The sequence below is a fragment of the Squalius cephalus genome (assembly GCF_949319135.1).
Source record: "Squalius cephalus genome assembly, chromosome: 21".
Taxonomy (NCBI): Eukaryota; Metazoa; Chordata; class Actinopteri; order Cypriniformes; family Leuciscidae; genus Squalius; species Squalius cephalus.
This window is the reverse complement of record NC_137142.1, coordinates 7,110,323-7,123,987: the sequence shown is the minus strand read 5'-3', so window position 1 is coordinate 7,123,987 and position 13,665 is coordinate 7,110,323. Positions and strand designations below refer to the sequence as shown.

The following is a 13,665-nucleotide window of genomic DNA, read 5'->3' as shown; positions in this document are numbered from 1 at the left end:
GAAGACTGGAAAGAAGTCATCAAGACATCACAGCCACTTTTGCTTTGTTTTAAAAGTCAAGACAAGTCATCTTCATGTATATAGTGCTTTATAAATGACCAATCTGTAAACGTCCCGACTGCTCACGGTGCCATGGAGGATGAGAACAAGAGCCCCACAGGTGAGACTGAAATAAGGCAGAATGATGACTGCTTAAAATAGAAAGTTGATTTTTTTGTGTGTGTGTGACCACTGACATTGATTATTAATATTATTAAAAATGTCTGGTATATTCCAGCCTCAGGCAGATCCAGTGGAGCTGCTTCCACAGATTCTCCACCGGGCATCATGTCCACACCATCTTTGTCCCACTGTGTGAGGGATGTGGTGCGGCGGTTTTGTGGGTTGTCGTCGAGCTTGAGCAGCACAGGCACATACATCGTCGAGAAGAGGAGCAGTAACAACAGATCTGAGAGCCAACATGAACAAGGCAGTGGCGGAAACAGAAGTTTGTCCAGATCCGACAGCTTCCAAGAGTGGATGTGTCCTCCACTGCCTGGTCAAGTTCCCGTCGAGACTTCAAACGTCCCGACTGCTCACGGTGCCATGGAGGATGAGAACAAGAGCTCGACAGGTGAGACTGAAATAAGGCAGAATGGTGACTGCTTAAAATGTTTGACAAGTTAAGGTCTGGTCACATTTACTGTTTCTTAGCGAAATCCTTCTGAAATATTTTAGTTGGACAAAACGTTCTTTGAATATATTTTTGTTAAGCCAATTAGCCATGAACTCACTTGCGCTGTCTGACACACACCCGAAAACACACGCACTATCCTGAATAGAGTTCTGTATTGCGTTTGTATGGTCAAATACTGACAAAATTGTGTCAAAATTGCAGTTGTGACCAGTATTCATGTAAACAGAGTCAGTTAAGTTATGTCTTTAATAAGACATTGCTGTGTTTAATAAAATCAATGTTTACTTAAATATATTATATTTCCTAAAAAATAAATGTGAAATATATTTTAAGACATGATGGCTCATATGACCTTTACCATTGCCAGAACTGTGCCAAATGAGGCCTGGAAATGTATGCTCTCTTTTTAATAAAAGATCAAACAAAATAACAAAAAAATAACTATCATTATCATGAAATAAAATGATTATTACTTAATATTGTGAAAAATTTTCGTCACCGCTAAGGGACATTTATGCAGGTATTAAGCAGAAACAGGGCGTCGTCAGGCGGATAGCTTGGAAATATTTGCATTACTTTGGATTTGTGACATTAAAGATATGAATTTAACAGTAAAATGGAAGTTCTATCATTGTTAAATGTGAGGTCAGAGATGTTTTTAATTATTTTATTTTTTTTTTCAGAAAAACCTACAAAACATAAGAAGATGGAAAGAATTTGTTGGTTCATCAGGAACTTGTGGACGAGTCTGTCCCGCTGCTGTTCTGACAGTAAAGCTGTGGATGTTGTGGAGCCTTTCGTTCCTCCACTAGATCTGGACTCAGAGCCAGATTCTGATCCAGATCACTCCGGCGTCGAGCCAGATCATGGTAAATCTGCAGTCATTATTGTTTTAAACAGTATTATCCTCTTGTTTTCCACTAAAGATATCTTGAGGCTTGTTTTCAGAGAATATTAATATTATTTTTTCGACCTGCACTGATATTTTTTATATAAAACAAAGGATCTAGCAAGCTCATATATTTCTCATATTTTCCTGTTTGTTTTTCAGACTCCTTTGAGTCTCTCTATAACGCGGGAGAGATGATTGGATCCGGAGGATTCAGAAGAGTGTTCGAGGGAACACGCAAATTTGACGGCAAAAAGGTTTTTGCTGATTTTGCTGAATTGTATAAACATTTTGCTCTTGCATGCATCAAAACATATTTAATACACATGGTTTAATACTTAGATGCTCAAATCGTAAATGTTATGTGCAAGGTCAGGCGCTTGAATGCTGTTACTGTTATTGAATAGTGTGTATTTCTTTTTTCATTTTTGCAGGTTGCCATCAAGCGGATGCGCAAGACTTGCAACGATCTTTATCTTGCTATTGTAAGTTGGCCAAAAGCTGAATGTGTATTTAGTTGTTTAAGTGCTGATTACTGTAGTCAGTACACCTGTAGGAAGCTTTAGGTGTTAATGTAATAGACAAATAAGCCTGGAAAGGCTCTGTTGATCGGATCTACAAAGATCGAAGAAAAGTACCTTTAAAAATGAAGTTTTCTTCAGATTTTTACCCAGCTAATCTTCTGTCTTCTTTTCTTTTCTCTAGCCTGGGCATCCCGAACCTCTCATTACAGAAGTGGCTCTGCTGCTAATGATGAGGCAAGAACCGATAAGCCCCTACATCATACAGCTACACGATTGGTTTGAGCACCCTCGAAAATTCACCCTGGTGATGGAGTATCCCGAACCCTGCGAGAGCGTGCTGGACTTTATCATTCGTAATCCTCAACTGGACGAAACGACCGCACGGGTCATCATGCGACAGGCTGTGCTGGCAGTGCAACACTGCATTGATCATGACGTTTTTCACAATGATGTTCATGCACACAATTTCCTGTTGAAGAAAGACACATTAGAGCTCAAGCTGATAGACTTTGGCTCTGGTCAGCTGCTTAGTAGTGATGGCTATGACAGCGACATTTACATTGGTGAGCATTTTGGGAGTGTGTGGAAACCTGGATGTAATGACTTGCTGATTATTTGACACTTTGAAAAAATTGCTCAACAACACACAAATGTCTTGCTTACAGGAGTACTGGATTACTGCCCTCCTGAAGTCTTCACAGAACCTCGATTTCACGCCGTCCCAGCAAATGTCTGGGCTCTAGGAGTGTTGCTGTACGAGATGGTGAACGCATGTCCTCCTTTTCACAATCAAACGGAAATCAATGAAGCCAGAGTTACATTTCAGAACACCAGCTTATCCAACGGTGAGTAAATAATATTGATAACATTGATAAACACACACATACATAAAGCAAAAGGCTCAGTACAGACACAGTTAAAGGTGAAGTGTGTAAAAATTTTATATATAGTTAAATACTATAAGAAATGTAGCTTTAGTCACAGAAGTGAAAGCCAAAATTCACTGCATTTCTACTTTCGGAGATTAACCCTCTGGAGTCTGAGCGGTTTTCTGGGCCCTGGGGGTGTTCTGACATGCTCTGACATTTGTGCTTTTTTCAGTTGCTTATAAACATATTACAGTTTTTTACGATTGCTATGACAGATTTTTCAATACATTTAACAATTTTCCAAAACTCTTAACACAGTTAGCACTACATCCGTCTGTGTAAGCTATACTATTAACACATTTCTTGTTGCTTTAACACAAAATGCATACAATTAACACAAATTTAAAATGCTTGAACTTCTTTTACACACAAGCTCAAACAAGACCAAAACAATGGATTTTTACTGCCAAATTTACCAATGCTTTAACACTGTATGTCAGAACAGATAACACCATGTTCTAAACCTAACCTTACAGGCTAAAGTCAAGGTGAACCGCTGCTTATATTGTGAACTGAAACACAAATATATCCCCTGTATTTTATTCTATTCTTACTGAGAAACAGCTGATTGAATTATGCAAATAATTAGAAGATGACTCTTTTTTTTTTTTTTTTTATTCTTCTGGTGCTTTTTCTGTTCGTATATTTTGTATTTTCACATTATTCCATTGCTAGTGAGAAACAGCTGATTGAAGTTATGCACATATGGGACAATGTGGCATTCCACCATTCCCGTCTAGTCACAGCCTGGTTTGACGCCCAGGATGATGATGTCTATTTTCCTTGCCCCTTACTTCCCTTTCCTCAACCCCATTGAGGAGTTTTCTCAGCCTGGAGATGAAAGGTTTTTGACCATAGTCCACAGGACCAAATGTCCCTCCTGTATGCAAAAGATGCTGCATACCAAGACCTCACAGCTGAACACTGCCAGGGGTGGATAAGGCATGTTACTGTAAAAGATTCTTCCCAAGATGCCTTGCCAGGGAAGATATCAGGTGTGATGTGGATGAGAACATGTGGACAAATGCAGAGGACCGGGCAGATTAGAAGATGGCCTTTTCTGTTTGTATATTTTGTATTTTCACATACAGTAATACTGTAAATGGCAGCTATAAATGTCCTGTTGCAAATAAAGACGTTACTGCAGCGATTCTGTCTCTGTCATCTTTTTTTCATAAACCATACATTCCATAAAGCTACTCTAAGAAGGGTAATTTATTTTGTTGTATTGAATTTCTGCTGCAAAAAAACAACAACAAAATGCATTTACATTACAAACAAAACAAAAATGTAGAGAGACTTCAAAAGAAACTGCAGTGCAAAACACAATCTATGATCAATACAATATCTATAGATATAATAGATATAGTATAATATATCTATAGAATAATATGTCTGTTGTATAAGGGCAGACCTGACACATAAAATAATGCAGTTTCTGTAATTCCATCTGATGTTAGTGTTTTTTATGACATTGTGCTATGATTGACTACACTGACTGGTGTAAGAGAACATGTGTTAATGTTTTGGTAGACATGGTGTATTGTGTTAGTGTATTATTGTATTTTGAAAATTAGTTTTGCAGTTTAGTTTATAATGTGTGATTTTGAGCATGAAATTAACCGTTTTGCCAATTGTGTGTTTTAGGTGTGTTGGTGCGTTAAGAGTTTAGGAAACTTGTTAAATGTATTGAAAAATCTGTCATAGCGATTGTAAAAAACTGTAATGGCAAAGGTGTAAATTCACTCTATATAGCACAAACAGGACTACAATAATATGTGAGCCACATGTATGTACATGTTTTCATTTTTGAGAGAATAATGTTTATGCGTGGTTATCGAAAAAACTAAAAATTAAAGTTTTTGAAATAAGGCCACAAAACACATACTAAATATGTGGCAATAAGACTTTTGACTAATGGATGTCGTTGCCTATAGTTTTTTCTTCAAAATTATGTGAAAATAGTCTTGCTTTATCGTTCACATAAAACCATACATTGATTTAAATTGATGTAAAACAGGTTTTGCTTGGAAAGCCAATATGCGAGGGGGGCGTGAAAGAGGAGTGGTTTACACCTTAGAATACAATGTCCCACCCACTCTGCATAATTAGCCATTCATTCAGGTGTGAAACTGACTGAGCCACAATGCAAGGACAAAAGATATATTTAGAAGAAGACTTATATTGACCATTTAAGATTTTGCTTACATCTATCTTGTAAATATGTTTTGCTATTTTATTAAAAAGGTTACAATTACAACAATAATTACAATTTCAACAATATTTCAAGTGTACTCTTTCTTTGTAAAAAAAAAGATTATAGGCCTACATTTTATCTATGTATTCATTAGTTTGAATATAGCCAACATTGGAACAGCTAACATCTTAGTTGATGACTTTATTTTTGACAAAAATAGTATTTTATATATAGAATTGCTAAACAAAAGCTTATTTGACGAGGCAGTATATTCTACAGTAAAAACTGTATATTTCTTAAACTTTATAAACTTTCATATTTCGCCTGACTGTAACGTTGTTTTCATGAAATATTAGGGCATATTGTTAATTTGCAGTTTAATACGTTGCTTATACAAATAGCCTACATTTTATTTCAACATATTTCAGTCGATTTTTACTCATCTCAGTATAGCAATACAGTTTGCTAAAACATCATCACTCATTCACACGCGATTTAAATTTAAACTGTCTTTGCCAGCTGTGGTAAACAGCGCGCATCTCTGCCGTTCATTCATTCATAAACAGAAACCCACGTGAAGAAATTCACGTGAGAAGGAAAAAAACTTACTTGTATTCCTCAGCTCGCTGCTCGATATACCCGCACTTCTGAGGGACATTTTCCATTATTATTATTCCTCACAGCGCTGCAAGACGGTGTAAACAAGTAATGATCTGAATAAACTTGTGTGTTTTCTCGCGCTGATGGGGGCGTTCACAGGATTGCGCGGATTGCCTCAGCCATTTGCGTTTGAATAGCGTGCGCTCTCCGTGGGCGGAGTCACATTACATCTGACTCAGCTGTAATTAGGTCGACTGGAATCGCTCTCTTTTAATACAGATTTCACAAGATGAGAATATTTGTTTTTTATATAAATTACTTCATTTAAAAGAAGAGAATTCAAGCTTCATGCCTGTGTGTCTGTATGCCTGTTTGTTCATTCAGTATTCGCTGAGCTACAGTTCATTTTCGGACGCGTTTCAGAATGGACTTTACTGGCAGAGAGAAGGCAGAACTCGCTTCGTGTTTATTTTTCTTTATTTGGCAAAAAGCACAACACTTTGTTTTTATTGTGAGCATACACAAAAATAATACACATTTAACAGAATCGATTGATGTATGAAACTCCTATGGAAAATCAAAGTCAACAGAGTATTTATGAGTTTCTTTTACACTGATAAAAAAAAATCGAGCTGGTATTGCCGGCAATACCGTCGACCTCAGGGGGTTAAACAGGTCATGAACTCGTCAAAGTGAACAGATCAAAAGACAAATGTTCATAAAGACAAATGCAACACAGCTAAAAGTATTCCTAATATGTTGGACCTGAAACATGCCTTCACAAGTACCAGTAAGAGCTGCGTTTGTGATGTTTGAGTTGGGGATGACGTGATGACGTAGGTTTTGTAAAATATGCTTTATTTTGTAATTTCGCAATGTGCCACTAGTGCAGAAGAAAATACATACTTCACCTTTAAAGTAAAGATAAAGAACACTTTACCTTATGTTAATCATGTTTCAGATGCTGCTTTCATAGATGCCAACACTAGTGTCACATGGTCATGACTAACCAGCTCTCTCCTTAAAGGGGTCATGAACTGGATTGTTTTATTATTTTATAATGTTGCCTGGGGTGCCCTTATAATGTTAGTATGATTTTTACATAAAAAATTGTCATAATTTATAAATAAAAGCCATTTTTCCAAGCCTGATTTCTGCCTCAGATTTGAACGCTCCGTTTTAAGGGGCGTGTCTGCTGTGAGACTGCAGTGCAAACGCCCACTGCTGTGATTGGCTGACATGCTTGCAATGAAATAGCTAGTATTACATGAACTCTCTCGAAAACTTTTACTACGTTTTTACTATTACAGCTATCGAGATTAACAAATCGTGAAAAGTATCGTTTAAAGCATTATATTTAAATCTATTCCATCACATGAAAGGTTGCAGCATGATGAGCACTACTGACTGAGCAGATGACAGACAGTCTGTTGATCGCGTGAATAAAGATCTTATCATTGCAACGCAATTTTTGCACTCTCACAAATGCTTACACCAAATCACAATGCAAACACGATGTGAGTACACAGTAAGAGCTTCGTTGTGTAGTGTAACAGTGTCATTATGTCATCACGAGTTTGGTAAGTGTCCAGATAAGCTCTCGCGGCTCGCGCTGTGCTGTTTGATTGACAGCTTGGGCGAAAGGGATCGTTCTTTGATCGCTTTCTGTAGGCTATATAATTTAATAACAGTTTAAAAAAATATTATTTTCATAATACTACGAGAAATTATGTGAAGTTGATCGTTTAGTCACTGATGCATAAACAGTATTGAACGATTTTAAGAGAAATATCTGAACTTGAATAATTACACAGAAATCACTGATCGCAGATCAGGCATTAGAGTACACATGGTTACTTACATGTTGCTGGCAGATCCGTGTCGGGAAATTGTGATTGACTGATTTAATAAAGTTTAGCCATGCTGGAATCCGAAGGAAGCTTATGACTGTCTTCTTCCACAAACAGGCACTGCACAATATTTAGTCAACAGCATGTTTATTGCTTGGAAGTAGCTCGATCCGGTTTTGCAATCATCATGTCGTCCTATGTTATTTAGTATGTTTGGGCGAATCGGTGGGCGGGGCTAAACAGGCCGTGTTGAAGAAGGCGTTGATCTTTTGTGGAGGCGGTGTTTTATCCTCTTTGACGTCATAGTTCCCCACTTTGAAAAACGAGTCGTTTGCTGAGCCTGATGTCTATAAAAGCTTTTATTGGACTAACAAGGTAGTTTTCAGTTCTGAAACTTACAGGATATTATTATAGTATGATGATCTTATATGTCAAAAGCTCAAGGAAACTTTGATTTCTCAGTTCATCACCCCTTTAATAAAATGTGTACAGAATGCAGTGATCTGATTAGCCAGTGCCTAACCCTGGATCCAACTAAACGCCCGACGTTAGAGCAGATCTTACAACATAAGTGGATTAGAAATGATCTACTGTAGGATGGAGAACTTCAGGAGATTCACTCGATCAGAGATTTCAGGTGTGAGGAAGAGTAACAGACAGAGTAGGATTATTAGCATTTGTCTTCAATTCTGGATTATTTGTAGTGAGGTTTTCAAATTTTTGTTCATTGTAATGTTCTTTTTATAGTCAAGTCACCTTCATTTATATATATATAAATATATATATATATATATATTAGTGGTGGGCCGTTATCGGCGTTAACGCAGACTCTTATCGCGCGATAAAAAAAATATCGCCGTTAATCTACGGTATTCTCCAAGTTGGGTTGGGAGCTGGCTCAAGCTACACAAGCTATGATGACGCAATCTACCCGCGGCCGCGGGGAACACCCGGCTGCAACGCATCGTATTCGTCGTCATCTTAAGTAAACACGGCTGAAAGTGAAAGCTGGTGTAAAAGATCGGTGCAACATCCATTATTTGGACTTGGTTCGGATTTAAGCCGTCCGACGTAGACTGTGTGGGGTAACAGTTCGGTAAGTTAACACACGACTAATCCGTTCTACCACCTCAAATTCAAAACGAAACATATCACTGAATACCAGCGCGCGCGTATTATTCCCAATATATCTTAGTGAGTGGTGTAGCACATAATCTCTTTTTATTAAAAGCGCCCGATTTTAAGAATCGTTGTTGTGTTTCTTTTTAACTGAAAAGACATCAGTTAGACAATATTCTAATTTTAAATTTGGGGTTTCATAAGCTCCAAGCCATAATAAACATTAGACCTACTTAAGTCTCTGCAGCTAGTGTACTTATATTTTATTTATCTGCAAAATTATGTTGTATACTTACAGTTTTGCACAATATATGTTCTCAAAACTACATACACCCTTTCAAAAAAAACAAAAAAAAAACATTTAGCAGTTGTTTAGCAGGGTCTGTGTAACCTGTTCTGAAATGGTTTTATTATAATATCGTTATCGCAAGAGGCTGCAATGTATATCACAATATGGATTTTAGGCCATATCGCCCATCCCTAATTGATAGCCTATAGTAGTTGATAATAACATAGGCCTACCTAATGTTGCCTACGTACGGTAACAGTACAGTAGTAACCTTTTACAGTCTATGAGTAGAACATAGTAGAACACAGTTTGTGATGCATTTTGGAAACAGGAGATGAGCCCCTGGTCTAATGCGCCACCTGGCTTGAGAAACCCGTTCTCAAAGACTTACTTTTATAGTCATTATTTGGGTAGCACACATATTCTGAATGCCTTCGGCAGAATTCAAATGAGCCATTTTAATCTAGATTAATTTCAAAATTAATCTAGATTAATCTAGATTAAAAAAATTAATCTATGCCCACCTCTAATATATATATATATTATTTTCACCAATTGTGCCACTTAATTATTTGTTTTTTTAATTCAGTAGTTTCTGACTCTAAACACGCTGAAGAAGAGAAGGCTGAGTTCAGAAGGAAGCTCCAGACCTGGTTTCCTGGCGTTGAAGGTAAGAAATTCAGCTAGCGCCACAACAACAAAATATACTGTTTTCTTTTAGATTATTAATATATTATTTCCACCAATTGTATTTTAATTATTATTTTTCATTTCACCAGTATCTGAATCTAAACCAAGTGAAGAAGAGAAAGCTGAATTGAAGAGAAAACGCAAGACTTGGTTTCCTGACCTCCAAGGTAAAAACTTCAGCTAAGGCTGCAACCACCATAGACATTGAGAGGGACCCACATTTTCCCACAGATATTCAGGGTAATTGTCGAAAATGATCTCTTATTATGATAAATTATTTTCAGATTTATTAAAAACAAACACGGTCTTCAACTAAGCTACTTTGTTTGTTATCCTCAATTTAGAATACTTTGTATATTTCAGTCAAATTCATAGACCCCTCGTGGTAAAACAAGTTAAGTGATGTGTCTTTTTTACCTCCTTCCAGCTTATTAAACCTGATTATGCCTATTTCTTTTTAACCTGATTGTCTATTTCTTCAAAAGGAAAATGTAGGTGCAAGTCAGCGAAGTCCATGTAAAAAGCGGAGCATGCCTAAGGATACCAGCGAATGAACAAGGGAACGAAGCATCACCAACATTTGTACTTTGTAAAATGAACTGAATAAAAAAATGAAACTATTTATTTATTAGGACGATACACATGAATTAACAATGGTGTTTACATTTAAAGCCAAAATAGCTAATTTTCATGTATAAATATACTATATTCTCTGTATTATAAATATACATTGAAGATAAACAGAGTCTGCATGTATTTCCCGATTCGGTTTTATTTGATTTATATCATATTTTGTTTAATTATAAATATGCATAAAGTGAAGATAATCATAGTATGCACATGTTGCCTGAACAACATATTAAAGTCACCATGAAATGGACAATTGGACAATTCTTGTTTTTATTGAATATTGCAATAAAGAAATAATAATTTATTATAAATGATTTATACATGCACATCATATATATATATATATATATATAAATTAACGCCCTCGTCCCAAGGACGCAATTCTGAGAACTGCTTAGAGAAAACTGCATTGTATGTACAGACATTGGACCACTCCCACCATCATAATGCAATGGACATTGTGCAGGGATGATTTTTGTCCAAATTAATCAAGGCTAGAAATTATGAGAAAAAAGTCAGTATCGCAGGATATAAGGAGTTTAGAAATGTGAATTGTGAGATAAAAAGGTACAATTACCTTTTATTCTGTGGCAGAAACAAGCTTCTATACATCACTGAATTAAAACAGCTGAAGAAACTAAGAGGGTGGATCCTGTAAAATCTTTTATTAACTTTATTATAATATCATCATCAACATCATATTCTGAGAGTAGAAAACCAGCTACAATCTCAGTACAGAGTCTTGCTCACATGAGGCTTTCTTAAAAATCAATTAGTGTATTAGTTAATAACAACCAAAAACTTTAAATCAACATGAAGCCATAATATTAATAAATAAAATATGGTTAAATTACAATTACAGTACAATCACTTCCATAATATTTTATTTTATTTTATTTTATTTACAAAGTTGCGCGTTGTGAGTGAGACATCACAGTGTTAGAGAAATCTAACATTGCGTGGTTGCGCTACGTCTGAAACTTAGTAATCAACATGCATTTATCTAGGACTGTCAAAATTTTAAAAATATTTTAATTTTGTATTTTTGATTGTATTTTAAAAAAAAAAATCTTAAAAATGTTGTGTCAGACGTATTGGGTAGCATGATTATCTTGTTTAATCGTGTATTAATTCCAAATTTATCAGGTTTATATCTGTAGAAATAAGCAAAATACATTTATAAAACAAGTTAATGGCCTTGTGTCAGAACACAACAGGTCTTTTTATTGTAACTTTAAAAAGTGTGATACAGTATTTGATTTTTACAAATACCTAAACCAACGGGCCTACCCCTGAAGTTATGACTTCTGAAGGCCTCTCATGTGCAGATTCGCTCGGTTGAAAAATGGTATGTTGTCATTTAAACATCTGAAAAAATAGACTGTGCTTAATATCTGCTAACGCTTTATTGCGACGCTCCCCAACAGATATTCTACTGACTATAAGTAACTCGACTATATCTCAATTTATTCTAACCCTACCAGTCCACTAATACTCTACTAACACTAATGAGAGTTTACTTTACACACTCTGACTCTCACAAGCGAGTTAGTGGGCATGCAGGTGCAACGCTACTATAGTCGACAATCAAATTATGACTTAAAACCATTTTAAGTATTACATTAAAAAGGCGCAATTGACAAAAATTGTAATTCTGAATGAATAATTATGACAAAAAGTTGAAATTAAAATTATGACTATGCGTCATAATTATGAGATGAAAAGTTTAAATGATAATGTACTAAATTGAAATTATGATAGATAAAGTAAATATTCCATAGTGAAATTTTCTGAATTCAATATAATTGTATTTGTGAAATGATTCAGTACTGAAACAGCATTTATGAGTTTTTACATTCTGCTTGTTTCTGCAGTTCGTGTAGGCCTCTAAGACTATGAATAACTAAAAATGATTATTGATGAACTTGAATAACTTGAATTTTGTTGGCAATGTAAAAAAATTGTCTTCCCATACCGGGAGTCGAACCGCTAACCGCTAGACCATATGGAAGGCCTTGATTCTCCCCCGGCACATTTGAAAGGCTGCACTGCACGGTACAATATAATGCAGGAGGATCATAGTTATGCCAAGCCACAGGAGAAGGAATCCTCGTCGCCAAAAAGCTAAAATTTAATTTATCGGGGTGTAAATAAATATCGGGATAGTTTTTCCCAGGTGGAAAGAGCTAATGAAGGAGAAAGAGGGGCGCTGTAGGTGCCTGCTTTCTTCTCGACTGATAAGTCAAAGGTACGGTCTAAATTACAAGCTTTTTTCATTGCCTGGTTGTGTAAATCATTATATAGCTGCCATAACAGTAGAACATGTATCGTTAAACTCAATGATGTGCTATTGGAAGCCATGTTGTCGTAGCTTCTTGACACATTACGGCTACCGCAGTTGCAACACGCATTTGAAAAAGCGAGGCGCTAGAGAGCACTATTCGTTAAAATGCAAAATAGAATTTCACCGCTAGATGGGAGAAATTCTTTTGGGAGAACTAACTTGTAGGGTCTTTAACAAAAAACAAAAAGCCTCCAAAATCGAGGAGGTCAAAGGGTATGCTTCCTGCTATAGATAGTATCATCAGCTCTCCCCAAAGTCTATTCATGCGGCCACCAGACAGATTTTAAACACCGGATTTACACTTCTACATATATTTTGATTAGATAACCGATATTCTCAGAAAAGGGTTTCACCCTGTGTGTTTCCACACTGATTAAGGATAGTTCGGGAGATACAAGTAAAAATTATCTTATACGATCTTATACTTATACTTTGAATTAAGACGAGTAAAATTAAATATTCGCTCAAGACAAACTTTACTTATCTGAAATTGTGTGCTGATTTTCCAAATGATACAACTTAGTCTAAATAAGAGCAATGTGGAGTCCTAAGATTTCTTAAAATGACACAACAACAAAACTTTGACAACATGTTGTATGGACAAAAGATCTAAGACGCCCAAGCATTTTTTGCTTCATTTTTATTTTATTTTTTTAAATCTAAAGTTTTTGAACAGACGCTGTTTATTAAAAATAATACATAAGTCTTCTTAGAAGATAAATAGAAGATATGATTTTAATAAAACTTTAAAGATTTGATTTAAACTTTTAAGGTTATGCTTTTAAATGAATTTAGTATAAACTCTGGATGTACTCTGAAAAGGCGTTAGCAGACTAGATTTACTGTGACATCGTCCCTCGAGACTCATCCGGTCTGATACCCTGTTTCCTGAAGCTTCAGTTCACACTGTGGTTTATCTCTGAAGGAT

The 13,665-nt window shown here is 36.0% G+C and overlaps 2 protein-coding genes across 2 annotated transcripts in view; both read left to right on the top strand.

Moving 5' to 3' along the window:
- Positions 1 to 10,493, top strand: part of LOC307148749 (serine/threonine-protein kinase pim-3-like) — a 142,741-nt gene extending 132,248 nt beyond the window's left edge. Inside the window, exons 10-12 of the mRNA XM_079854540.1 lie at positions 9,663 to 9,743; positions 9,853 to 9,930; positions 10,249 to 10,493. Coding sequence (XP_079710666.1) covers positions 9,663 to 9,743; positions 9,853 to 9,930; positions 10,249 to 10,283 — 194 coding nt within the window. The 3' untranslated portion in view covers positions 10,284 to 10,493. The remainder of the gene's footprint in view (positions 1 to 9,662; positions 9,744 to 9,852; positions 9,931 to 10,248) is intronic.
- On the top strand, positions 133 to 8,210 carry LOC307149454 (uncharacterized protein; the record flags this gene model as incomplete). Its single annotated transcript, XM_079855800.1, has 5 exons — positions 133 to 160; positions 278 to 613; positions 1,360 to 1,545; positions 1,728 to 1,822; positions 8,158 to 8,210. The coding sequence occupies 5 exons, from the start codon at positions 133 to 135 to the stop codon at positions 8,170 to 8,172; spliced, it is 660 nt and encodes a 219-aa protein (XP_079711926.1). The 3' UTR covers positions 8,173 to 8,210.
- Positions 10,494 to 13,665: the final 3,172 nt, after the last annotated feature.